Consider the following 13,735-nt stretch of genomic DNA (forward strand, 5'->3'; position numbering starts at 1 on the left):
ATAACCCACACCCAGAGTATATAGATGATAATGGTGAGCGGAAAGTTGGAAAAAAGTTTAAAAGAGAACAGGCTATTGATATTTTTAGGTAGAGAGAAGAAGAAAAGTTCACCTCCTATTTGGCTTTTTTTTTGAGACGGAGTCTCGCTCTTTTGCCCAGGCCGGAGTGCAGTGGTGCGATCTCGGCTCACTATAAGCTCCACCTCCCGGGTTCAAGCCATTCTCCTGCCTCAGCCTCCCGAGTAGCTAGGACTACAGGCGCCAGCCACCGCGCCTGGCTAATTTTTTGTATTTTTAGTAGAGACAGGGTTTCACCATGTTAGCCAGGATGGTCTCGATCTCCTGACCTCGTGATCTGCCCGCGTCGGCCTCCCAAAGTGCTGGGATTACAGGCGTGAGCCACTGCGCCCGGCCCCTATTTGGCTTTTCACTATGATCAGTTTAAAAGAAGACAGGGCAAGGAGAGAGGACATGTTAGCTAGTTTCAAGTATTCGAAGGGATTTCTTCTAAAGGAGGTATTGAACTTATTTTGCCTGATTCCAGAGGATGGGGAAGGAAGGAAACATCACATGTTCAGCCAAATTAGCCAAGTAAACTGCTCTCAGTTGCAGCCAGACATCCCTGCCCTTAGATTCTAGGAAAATAGTAAAGAAGACGAAGAACAAGACCTCAGTGTATCCTTTTACTACAAGTGACTGTAAATCAACTATAAAATTAGCCATGTTTGTAAATTAAAGTTATAATTTTGGCCCAATAATTTATAATATATCTGTTTGTTGTTTGTAGGAGTGGTTCTAATTAAAGCCCAGATTTCAGAGCTGGCATTTCCTATTACAGCAGCTCAGAAGATAGCTCTAAATGCTCACAGTTCTCTGAAGAGTATTTTTTCTTCTCTTCCCAACATCGTATATACTGGCTGTGCAAAATGTGGATTGGAACTAGAAACAGATGAGAACAGGATCTACAAACAATGTTTTAGCTGCTTGCCATTTACTATGAAGAAAATATATTATAGGTAAGGCAACTAAGCAAGCCAATTTGATGGAAAATAATTATTATAGATCTGGAAAAATTAGTCTGTAAACCCTTACTTTCTAAAAATAATTAACTAGAGCTAGTCGAAGAGAATAAAATTTTCCGAGTGATAGATAGCTATTTATGGAAGCAAAAATTACCCAGGAATCGTTATAGGAATTTCTTAAAGATAGGAATTTCTTAAAGCAGTAATTGGGAGATTTTATTGTCTTCAAACAGCTGTACCAAAGAAACATTTTCCTCGGTTTACTTTTTAACCAAAATCTAAATGCTCATAAATAACTCATTTTCCCACCTTAACATATAATTAGAATTTAAAGGCTAAAAGTATCATATGCTCTCACCTCTGAGTTGTTGTGGAAGCTAGTAAGACATTTAAGCTATTTTCCCACCTTTACCTTAGAAATTAAAGCTAGCAAATAAATGTTGTATGGTAAAACTGCTAATCAGCTCAGTGAAAAACACATTGTTTTTTGAATAATAGGTAGTCAAAAGCTCAGATATTTTTCTCTTTACCTCATAAATTACATGTGTTTACAAAATAGCACTCAGTGTTTTATGCTCCTTATGATTATTTCTAAATATTGCGGTATCTAAAAACTAAATTCAGATATATTCCACATGTTATCATGGCATACTTCAAGAAAAGTTATAGAAGCTTAATTTGTAAACCTTATTTCTCTTTACAGATATTATGTTTGTTATAAATAAGTGAATGAATTTTGCTATTACTGTGAAAGTTGCTTTTGTGGAAAAGAAGATTGAATTAAGATGTATGGTAGGCTGGGTGTGGTGGCTCACGCATGTAATCCCAGCACTTTGGGAGGCCGGGGTGGGGGGATCACTTGAGCCCAGGGGTTCAAGACCAGCCTGGGAAACATAGGGAAACCCCATCTCTACCAAAAAAAAAAAAAAAAAAAAAAAAAAAAAAGCTGGGCAGGTGACATAGGCCTGTAGTCCCAGCTACTTGGGAGGCTGAGGCGGGAGGATTGTTTGAGCCCAGGAGATCGATTGTTACAGTGAGCTATGTTTGCACCACTGCACTCTAGCTTGTGCAGCAGAGTGAGACCCTGTCTCAAAATCAAAACAAAAAATGCATGGTATGTAACAAACAACATTGATTTCTTAATAGTTAAGGCCCCTCAAAAGTATGTATAGGTGACTTATTTATGTCATTCCAAATGTTTCTATTCAATATAAGCATTTATTGGACAAAAATGTTGCTCAATACTATTCCTTATGGGGAGGAGGGCCTTTGAATCTTTAGTTTACAAAATGACTGTTCAAGAGAAGGACTTCACAGATCAGTATCACCTGATTATGGCATAACTAGTATGAGGTATTTAAGATCTCTTCCTAAACTATACCACATTAAAGATGTAGTGCTAGTTTGTCTTACTAGAATGTTGAATGGTCATGTTAAGGCAAGAATTATTATTTTATATTTATTTAAAAGCCTTTTTTTTTTATTTTTTGAGACAGAGTTTCACTCTTGTTGCCCAGGCTGGAGTGCACTGGTGCGATCTCAGCTCATCGCAACCTCTGCCTCCCAGGTTCAAGTGATTCTTCTGTCTCAGCCTCCCAAGTAGCTGGGATTACAGGCATGTGCCACCACGCCTGGCTAATTTTGTATTTTTATAGAGACAGGGTTTCTCCATGTTGGTCAGGCTGGTCTCGAACTCCTGACCTCAGGTGATCCACCCGTCTCAGCCTCCCAAAGTGCTGGAATTACAGGTGTGAGCCACCAAGTACAGCCTAAAAGCCTTTAAATTGTTATTAGAGTCCAGATTATATGGTTTCCTTGAAAAGAAAATATTGAAATTAACAAACTCCCTTCAAGTTATCAAGTATGTGACTCCAAAATCATCTACATAAATCAATCAGCAAACTGAATAAGAGAAAACTCTCATTGATTATTTTTCTAAGACTCAGTCAAATATTTATTAGGAATCCACGTATGTTCACATATCACATATGTACTGTGGATGTTATACTACTTGACCTAAGTAGACTTATTGTGCCCAAGAAGCTTGGTAGTCCATTTAAGAAACACTTAATGAACATTTGTGTGGCATAACAGTCCCAGACTATGAGTGGGTTGATCATATTTTACATTGGTTGTAACTTGGAGCTGATTTTCCAATGGAAGCAACATTAGATATTGCATTGGAGTCTCATACGAGGCCACAGACATTTATTAAATTAACATGTAGATAGCATAGTTCCTGTTCTTCAAGCTATCATAAAACTCAAATACCATTTTTAACAATGTTTCTACAGAATATTCAGATTTACATTTTTGCAATACAAGAAATACATTTATTTTTCTGTACTAGAAGCAAAAAACCCCAGCAGGTCAAACCACAATTAAGGCTCCTATTTAGGCAGCACTAGGAAATGTTTGGGTCTCTCAAGAGGTTATAGTCAAGGTGTAGGCTGGGGCTGCAGTCATCTGAAGGCTTGACTGGGGCTGGAGGATTCATTTCCAAAGTGGCTCATTCATATGGCTGGCAAGTTGAGTTCCTCTTCACTTGGGTGTCTCCACGGGCTGCCTGAATGTTCTCACAAAGTGGCAGCTCATTTCCTCAGAGCAGGAAAGGCAAGAAAGAGAGTTCCAGATGGAAGTCAGCCTTTTTGTGACCTAGACTCAGAAGTCATGTGGCATCACTTCTACCAAATTCTGTTCATCAGAAGTGAGTTTAGCTGTGCATTGGAGAGTGGATTAGAATGAAGCTAGTGCAGAGAAGCGGTAAGAGGCTGTTGCCTTATTTTGGAGGGGAGATGATGGTGGCTTGACTAGAGAGGAAGTGGTAGGAATAAAAAGAAGTGGACAGATTTGAGAATGGTCGGAAAATAGTTTGCAAGATGTAGTGATTGGTAGGTAAAGAGAGAGCACAGGTACATTGCAAATCATTGACACTTGGGTGAACAATAAGATTATTTATTAAAACAAGTAACCTTGGGAGAAATGTTGATCATATTGAGCTTGAGTTCCTGAGAGGTAACAAGTTGGAAAGTGGTTAGATGTAAAGAAATGCAATTTGCAAGAGAAGTCTTGGCTAGGCTTATAAGGTTATCTGTGGTAATTGAACTTTTGCTTGGTTTCTGCACCCTGTTTTGTTTTTCCTTCTTAATCTTCAGTGATTACCTCTCATAATGGATTATTCTCACTAGCCTATAAAGACACTCCCATATTTCTCTTATTAAAAAACAAACAAAATCATCCATTAACATTACATCTCCCTCTTATCCCTTCGTTTTTCTATTCTGTTTTATACCCAGCCAAACTTTGTTAAAGAGTTGTAAATATACTCTCTCTCCCCTATTATGTCTTCAGTTTCACTTCAGTTATTCCATTCTACTCCTACCATGCTGCAGAAGCTGCTTTTGTCAAAGTTACACTTTTGATGTTGCCTGAGGCATGGATACTTCTTTCCTTGCTCTAACTGCTCTCAGTTATATTCAGCATGTCAGTCCACTTCCTCCTTCTTGAAACAGCCTCCTCCTTGCTTTCTAACCTGTCTCTCAGGCCCTTCTTTCTCAGCCTCTTCTACCCCCTCTTTAAATGCTGGGGTTAATCTTGAGCTCTCGTCTGTGTCCTTCCTCTTATTCTTTCTGTACATTCTGCCTGGATGGTCACAGCTGTTTTCGTATTTGTACTTAACATCTTCACCCTGATTTTCTCCTCCAGGCTCCAGTAGTCAGGTATCAAATTCTTTGCTTGACGTCCATCTCACATTTAAACATACCCACAATAGACTCTTGTTTTTCCTAACCACACTCAAATCTAGTTCTCTTCATTTTTATACTTTCTGGAAAATGGCACACCATCTACCCAATTATTTAGGCTGGAAACCTGGGCACAATCGTCGCATCATTTTCTCTTCCCTACCTCCCCTATCTAATCTATTAGCAAGTCCTAGGAATTTTCATTCAGAACTATATCACAAATTCATCCACTTTTTTCCATCTCCACTGCTAACATCTTAGTCCTGTGTATCTCAGCAGGGGCAGTGTTGACATTTTTCTCAGGACAGTTTCTCATTATGTACCACATCCCACATGCTGCGGGGCATGTGGCATCCCTGTTTACCTTCCCCTAGCTGAACCTCAATTACTGTGAAACCAAAATGGAAAGTCAGTGCCTGCTGGTCTGGAATCACTCAGGCCTCATCTGAGTCCCTACGACCTGTTGCGCAAACCAGCACACCAGCAGTCTCTTGGTGGGGCTCCTCCTGGCCTTGCCTCCTCCCCTTTATTCTCCACCCGTTGGCAGTGTGATTACCCTTTGCCTTTGCTTCACCCATCAGTCGTCTCCTTATGCTTGTTTCCTCTGCAGTCTCATCTGCTGCCACTCCCCTGTCGTCCAGCACTCTAGCCACGTGGCCTTCTTTCAGTTCTTCATTTTGATTTTTCTCCTTAGGATGTTCTTGAATGTCTTCCCTCTGTCTGACTCCACAAGGCTGGTTTCTTCATGTCTTAGATTAAATGCTGCTTTATCAGAGAGGCCTTTCCTAACCACTCTTCTTTATTTTCTGTTATAGTAGCCTGGGTGTGCTTACTGTAATTTGTAGTTGCATACTGTTTTTTCTAAAAAACATTTTTACTGAAGTTAAAATTCATATACCATCAAATTAATCTTCTGAAATGTACAATTCAATGGCTGTAGTATATTCCCAGGGCTGTGTAGCTATCACCACAACCAGTTAGGACATTTTCATCACCCAGCCCTTTACAAAGCCTCATACTCATTAGCAGTCACTCTCCATTCCCCATGCCCCTCAACCTATGGCAACTACGAATCTGCTTTCTGTCTCTATAGATTTGCCTGTTCTAGATATTTTATATAAATATTATATAATATGTGATCTTTTGTGACTGGCTTCACTTAGCATGATGTTTTCAAGGTCCATCCATGTTGTAGCATGTATCATGACTTCATTCCTTTTTATTGCAAAATAATATTGTATTGTATGCATATACCACATTTTATTTATCCATTCATCAGTTGATGGACAATTGGGTTGTTTCTACTCTTTGGCTATTATGAATGATGCTGCTGTGAACATTTGTGTACAAGTTTTTGTGTGGATATGTGTGTTCATTTCTCTTGGGTATATATTTAGGAGTGGTGGAATGGCTGGGTCATATGGTAACTGTCTGTTTAACCTTTTGAGGAGCTACCAGGCTGTTTTCCAAAATTGCTGCACAATTTTACATTCTCATCAGCAATATGAGGGTTGTAATTTCCCCATATTCTTGCCAGTACTTCTTATTCCGTTTTTCTTTTTGTTGCATATGCTTTCGGGTCGTATCTAAGAAAGGTGTCATTTCTAAGTCAAGGTTATGGAGGTTTGCTCCCGTATTTTCTTCTAAGAGTTTAGTAGTTTTACCTCCTACATTTAGGTTTATTATCTACTTTGAGTTAAGTTTTGTATATGGTTGATAAGGAAGGGGTGTAATTTTGTTTTTTGGCATGTGGATATCTAGTTGTCCCAGCGTGAATTTTTGAAAAGACTGTTCCATCCCTGTTTAGTCACCTTGGCACCACTGTTGAAAAGCTTATTTTCTTTCTTCTTCTTTTTGTAGAGATGAGGTCTCGTTGTGTTGCCCAGGCTGGTCTCAAACTCCTGGCCTCAAGCAGTCCTCCTCACCTTGGCATCCCAAAGCGCTGGGATTACAGGCATGAGCCACCGCGCATGCCCAATTTCTTCCTATCCCTCTACAGTTTTACGTTCCTTGAGTGACGGAACCAGATTTGTCTTTTTCACTAGTGGGTACCCAGCACTTACCACAGTCCATGATAGATACTCAGTTTATATTTGTTGAAATAAATAATGGAGGGAGAGAGAGGCTGAGGAAAGAGTGTAGAGTGAAAAGAGGAAGGAACATAGAGTCATCGTGTGAATAAAGGGGGAAGTGGGTTTTTAGGGGGAAAATCAGTAGTTATGTTTTAGCTCTGTTACATTAAATTCCCCTGCTAATGAGCCTGTTTCTGAATTCTGTTCTCAATTTATTTTTTAAAAATCAATGTAGTTATAAAATAGGTACCACATGCCATGATTAAAATGCACACTACATAGGAGGTTACAAAACAAAGAGTGAAAGTCTCCTTCACCATCCAACCCTCTCCCACCAGTGCTGCTTCCATTGCTGGTGAGAAGGTTTTTTGTATGTCCTTCCAGTGATTTATTATGTTCATCCCAGCACATGTGTATCCCTTTCTTTAGAAGCATGTGGACAGAAGAATATTGTTCATATTGTTGTTCCCTAGAGTCTATCCTGGTGCTCCTTCCCTAATAGCACTTGCAAATGTTCTTCATTCTTTTTATCAGCTACATAGCATTAAGATGTAGGATGCACTGAAAATTGTTAATCCAGTTCCCTGTTTATTGATATGCAAAACAGTTTATTTCTGATAGGAAAGAATTCAGTTGAAAAAAGTAACTTGAAATTGTGATTGTGAAATATGTGATTATTATTTTTATTTTCATTTCTAAAAATAATTTATAAAACAGTTTATTTTTATATTAGTATCTGAAATTTAAAAATGGATATAGAATAAATAAAATGTAGTAATTTATCATTTGAAGCTCTTGGGGAAAAAAAAACACCTTTTTTTCCTTCTAGGATGTCACAGAACATCCTAGAGTTGTTTTAGGCATTAAAATTAATCCTGCATAAAAACCAAGTGCTTTTTGGAATTATTTTTCATTTAAGCATTTCTTTTATTTGAAAATCTTTTTGAAGGTCCTGTGTTGTTTACTCTTTTGTAGGCCAGCGTTAATGACTGCCGTTGATGGAAGACATGATGTTTGCATCCGTGTAGAATCAAAGCTGATAGAGAAGATTCTTCTCAACATTTCTGCAGACTGCCTCAACAGAGTGATAGGTAATATATCAGTGTGCCATCAAGAAGTTGTTTTATTCAGGAGTATAAATGGTATATCGGAACAGAAAGAGCACTGTACTTTAAATTAAGAGCTTTTCTGTCCATATGAAAACAGAAGGATAATTTAGCTTAAGTGAAATATAAGCCTATGTAAGTTAGAAGGTTGACTTGCTTTACACCTGTTAGTACATGAACAGCGGGAGGCACCTAATTTCTTCTTAACCTACATTTCCTGTTGGTAAGCAGAAACTATTTTACTTAACTCTAGTTTTATAAGAGTGAAGTCAATGAGTGTGTGACATAATATATATGAAGATAGTCCACTGTCAGTGGAATGGATTTGCAAGATCTTCAACCGTGATGTCTTAGTTGTCAGTGGCTAAGAATAAAACAAAGATAATATATTTGTCAGGTATTCAAACTCCATTCCTGTTCTCATTAGCCTCAGATCCTCTAAGCTGATGAGCTAATCTGGTTCTGTGATTGCTTTATCTTTCAATAGTAGATTGTTCTTCGTGTTTTTTTTTTAGTTGGGGGTGTCTAGTAATTTTGGGTTGAATGCTGAACATTGCATATATTAAGTAGAACAGTACAAACAGAGGTAAATAGTATTTGTACCTGGAAACAGGCATGCCTCTTCTGGTCCTTTACTGGAGGTGAGGGGTGAGCAGGATGGTCAGTCTTGTCATAAGTAGAGTTGGATTCAGGTTTTGTTGTTTCTCTGGTTACCTTCAGGTCACCACTGGTTTCAAATTATCTTGTGCTTATGGTGGGAAGTGGTTCCCCAGTATTCCTGCTCCACCATCAGCATAGCCCTCCACTCTGCACCTGGGCCTCAGAGAAAGTTTCTTTCCACGTTCTTGCACCTCCCCAAGTTGCACAAGCTTTTGTTGGTTGTTATTTGGTGCATCCTAACCTGGTGGGCGGGAGCAGGGTTGTTCCTCTTTGATTCTGGTCCAGCCCCAGTCTTATACAGGATGTTGCATATGGCGCTTTCTTGGTAGCCCTGTCCCTTATGTGGCATGGCAGCTGAGCTCTGTCTTGTGCCTTTAGTGGGTCTTGTGTGGTCCTGGCCCTGCCCCAGCAGTAGGGGACCACTAATGGTCTTGACCCAGGGTGGTTTTTCAGTCCTCCCCCAGGATGGAGGGTTTTTTTTCTTTTTTCTTTCCCCCATCTGTACTGGTTCCTCACCTGTACCCTGGGGCAACAGGATTTGGTGTCCCTCCTCCAGCAGTTGAAGGCTTTTGTTCCTTAAAGGGAAGGCCAGATGGTGTTTTGTGTTTTGTAGTTGGAAGCTTTCTCTGATGTCTTGCCCTGCCCCCAGTCTTATGAGCACCTGGTGGAGGTGAGACGTACTATGTGGAAGAGCCTGTGAGGATGCAGATGTTCCTTATGTTGCTGACACTGGCAGTTCATTGGCTTTTTGCAATTAATTAATAAAAATTAATCACATTCTTCTTTCCTGCCTGTATGGAGGACCTGTCTTCTTCCCAAGGCCTGCCCCAAGGGAACCTGTGCTCCTGTTCCATCTCCCTGGAGGCACCTGTCTCCTTATGTTTCAGTCTTTTTGGCTGTTTTACAACCTTGGTTCTCATGTGTATTCAAGAAAATGATGATTTTATATTTATTCAGTTTTTTCCAGTAACTGTTAGGGTAGGAGCCACTTTTTCCAGCTTTCTACATCTTAATTAGAAGCCTCTCTCCGTTTTTTCCCCCATTTTCTTTATTTCATTTTTATTCTTTTGGCTATTTTCATTCCTTTTCTTAATGTTACTTATATATTTTCAGTGTTATCTCTTTTTTTTTTTTTTTGAGATGGAGTTTTGCTCTTGTTGCCTAGACTGGAGTGCTGTGGTGCGATCTCAGTTCACCATAACCTCTGCCTCCTGGATTCAAGCAAGTCTCCTGCCTCAGTTTCCCAAGTAGCTGGGATTACAGGCATGCGCCACCATGCCCGGCTAATTTTGTATTTTTAGTAGATATGGGGTTTCTCTATGTTAGTTAGGCTGGTCTTGAACTCCCAACCTCAGGTGATCTGCCTGCCTCGGTCTCCCAAAGTGCTGGGATTACAGGCGTGAGCTGCCGTGTCCGGCCTATCTCTTCTTTTTTGCATAATGTAAGTTAGTCTTTATCTCTTAGAGAAGCATCATTCTCATATCACATATACTTCAGTGTTTTGTCCATTCTTGAGACAATTAAAGTTGTACTTCTTGGCATTAATTAGATTGTGATCATAAGTCAAAATGTCATTGGTTATAAAGTGGTCATCAGACCATGCAGACTATTACTAATATTGGTTATGTTTTAGTTTATTGCAGTGAAAATACAAAATTTAAAAGTTATTGTAGAGAATTATCATACCCCCCAAAATATGTCATTGGTCCTCCAGGACTCTGTAGTCCCCATCCAAGAAAGACTGTGATAATTGTCAAGGGGTTAGTACGGTCTGAGCATGGTCGATGGTGCTCTGTCATTCTGGTATTGAACAACCTGCCAAATGTCTTGATTACATGTCCTAAAAAAGTGAGGGGAAGAGTGTAGGACAAATGCAAAATAAAATAACACATTTAGCTATACTTTTAGTATTTTTTATTATTGAGATTAAATATTTAAGTGACCGATTCAAGATTCTTTTATATAAAAAATGAATATATGCATAAGTAACTGTGATAAGAACTGTGGATGGATAAGAGCACTCTTCTGATGTACTGCAGCATAACCAGAACTGCTGTCGGTCTGAACGGTGTGTTATCTGGGCCTGTTTCTTGTGTCAGGGGGATCACATGCCGTCACTCTGGAGTGCCTCAATAGCTTGTAACTAGAAAGAGAAGGTATAGAAAGAGTAGTTTACTTACCTGTTTATTTATTTAGAGACAGAGTCTTCCTCTGTTGCCCAGGCTGGAGTGCAGTGGCACAATCTCAGCTCATTGCAACCTCTACCTCCTGGGTTCAAGCAAATCTCCTGCCTCAGCTTCCCGAGTAGCTGGGATTACAGGCATGTGCCACCACTCCCGGCTAATTTTTGTATTTTTAGTAGAGACAGGGTTTTACTGTGTTGGCCAGGCATGTCTCGAACTCCTGACCTCAAGTAATCCGGCCGCCTCCGTCTCCCAGAGTGCTGGGATTACAGGTGTGAGCCACTGCTACTGGCCGGGAGGAGAAATTTAAAATGGGTTTGAGACTTGAGGAACCAAAAGAAACAATGAAACCATTCAATGTGTGTGCTCCTGTCAAGCTAGCAGCGATCTTGAGAGCTCTGTGTTTTCGTCTTCTGCAGTTCCTTCCTCAGAGATCACCTATGGGATGGTCGTGGCAGACCTGTTCCACTCCTTGTTGGCAGTCAGCGCAGAACCTTGTGTATTGAAGATTCAGAGCCTTTTTGTGTTAGATGAAAACAGCTATCCGTTACAACAAGATTTCTCCCTCCTGGAATTTTATCCTGACATTGTAAAGCATGGAGCCAATGCCCATCTCTGAGGCCAGAGGAAGAAATTGCAGGCATTTCAAGGAAGAAGTACTGAAATGATTTGTCTTTTGAAATAAATGAATGACAGGGCTTTTGCTTTGGATTTTTTATGAAATATATTTTACAAAGAGAATTGCACTAGATATATAAATTAAAACTTTTTTCTAAGAAAATCCTGTGAGGTTTAAAAAGATTGTTTTTGTCTTTTGGTTTCTTCCTTTCTTCTGGAGAAATGATCTACCAGTCAAGGCAATATGTAGCAGATCCCTGGGAATTAAAGGTTTGCCCATTTGTTCACTGTATTTAGTCCCTGCTACATTCCAGGCATTGTACTAAGTATGGGGAACCACAGAGAAGACATTCCCTCAGAAACTGCTGCAGTGCTTTCGCTTATCCCTACCTTAAAAACCGTCAATGTGAAATCATTTCCTTGATTATAACTGTAATGATAATGGATTAGTTTATATAAACCTGTTTAGACAAGTTCAAGACAAGCGTGTCTTTCTATAAAAAGTATTGAAAATGAAGGAAATGAGATCATGTTTCAATTTATTAAAGCAGGGAAGAGCGTTCTGTGGTTAGTTCGTGTCTAGGATTTGAGTGCCTTACTGAATGTGTTTACCAGCAAACATGTAGCAATCTGTTCTCTCATTGTGATTGTGGAAGAAGCTCATGTAAAATGATAGTCGTTAATGAGCAAGTATGGCGTGGTACTTATTCTGTAAGTTCAGAGTATGCTGAGTGTTAATAGATTATCATATTGCCTGAAAATAAATTCATGATGACATGAACAAGCTTCTTTTACTCTGTGTATGTTTTTAAAAATTCCTTTGGTTCAGAGGTGGTGGTTGTTTTTTAACTTGGCTTCCCTAAGAATGAACCACAAGAGTTTTGTGATTCTTTCAAAAATAATATGCCAAAATGCCTTTGTGGGAGCACACACACACAAATGCATGTTTCTGTGGAGAAGGATCCATAGCTTTCAACAAATCCTCAGAGGGTTCTGTGACCAAGAAAGGTAAGAACAAGGCTTTAACTGATGAGTTTCTTTGTGGGGGAGATAAGGGAATTAGAGCAAATGATTGCCAAAGTTTTGTCTAGCAACTAATAAGGTGGGTACAGAAAGAATTGACTCCATTTTGTATCTAGAGAGACTGGAATTCAAACAAAATCATTGGCTCCCTTCAATGATTCATTGAATGGGTGATGAAACTTGAGCCTGTAGTTGACGCCTTCTAATCTGTGCTCTCTCAACTATAACCACACTAGGCGGAGATTTGGAATTCTGATATAAAATCTGCCCAGTCAATATAGGCCAACCAAGAGAGCTGTTCGCTTAAGTGTGCCCTTCCCCACTTTGTCCTCAAGTGGAGACCTAATCCCTACATCAACCAGAACATAATCCCCAGGAACAGATGGCTCTTCACATCCTATTGGGATGAAATCTTTAAACCATTTCAGGTGAGTCAACAGATCACACCAACATCTCTTCACAGTTGTTGGTATGTATTTCATTAATTAACACATATTTCCAGGAGCCTTTATTTAGGTTGGGAACTGTTTCCTCCAGTCCTGAGGAATCTGAGCTATCTACAGAAGTTATGAGCTATTTAAGTGGGATCAGGATCAGCCCATTGCTCCTGCTATGGTCTGAATGTGTCCTCCCAAAATTCTTACGTTGAAACCTCATCTCTGATGGCATTCAGAAGTGGGGCATCTGGGAGATGATTAGGTCATGAGGGCTCTGCCCTTGTGAATGGGATCAGTGCCCTTACGGAAGTGGCCCGAGGGAGCTTCTTTGTCCCCTTCTGCCACAAGATACAGCCAGAAGGTGTCATCTTTGAAGCAGAGAGCAAGCCCTCACTAGATTCTCAATTTTCTGGCACCTTGATCATCCCAGCCTTCAAACTGTAAAAAATAAGTTTCTGTTACTTATAAATTGCCCAGTCTGTTATTTTGTTATAGCACCCAGAACGGACTAAGACACCTTCTGTGTGTATTCTTTACCTGAGTTGACAAGTAAGTGTCTTTATTCTGTTATGTTTTCATAAAACTCAGTGGGGTAGCCAGAGTGTCATCCAGCAGTCCCATATCTGGCAGTCTTATGGTGGGCATTTCAGGGAGACCTCATTCTTCATCTTCTGATAGTTCAGCTTGCAGGGACAGCTCTCCTATTTTTAGAGAACCATTTTTATTTGTTAGTCACTTAGTTTCCCCAAAGGTATCCTTTTTCTAACAGCGTTAGAGGCATTCACCTTTCTCCCCACTAGTAAGGTCTGTGCTGTTTCATTTTACATCTTTTTTTTTTGGTTGGGGGAAAGGGGGCTGATCATCAAATGAG

General features: G+C 39.8%; 1 protein-coding gene across 8 annotated transcripts in view; it reads left to right on the plus strand.

Annotated features, from left to right (window-relative positions):
• SHLD2 (shieldin complex subunit 2) overlaps positions 1–12,188 on the plus strand; it is a 96,114-nt gene extending 83,926 nt beyond the window's left edge. For all 8 annotated transcript variants that reach the window (XM_055093104.2, XM_055093101.2, XM_055093106.2 and 5 more), the window contains 3 exons: positions 788–1,016; positions 7,813–7,928; positions 11,206–12,188. In XM_055093104.2, the coding sequence (XP_054949079.1) occupies positions 788–1,016; positions 7,813–7,928; positions 11,206–11,405 (545 nt within the window). In that variant the 3' untranslated portion in view covers positions 11,406–12,188. The remainder of the gene's footprint in view (positions 1–787; positions 1,017–7,812; positions 7,929–11,205) is intronic.
• The last annotated feature ends 1,547 nt before the right edge of the window (positions 12,189–13,735 follow it).

Source organism: Pan paniscus, chromosome 8, assembly GCF_029289425.2.
Source record: "Pan paniscus chromosome 8, NHGRI_mPanPan1-v2.0_pri, whole genome shotgun sequence".
In the NCBI taxonomy this organism is placed as follows: domain Eukaryota; kingdom Metazoa; phylum Chordata; class Mammalia; order Primates; family Hominidae; genus Pan; species Pan paniscus.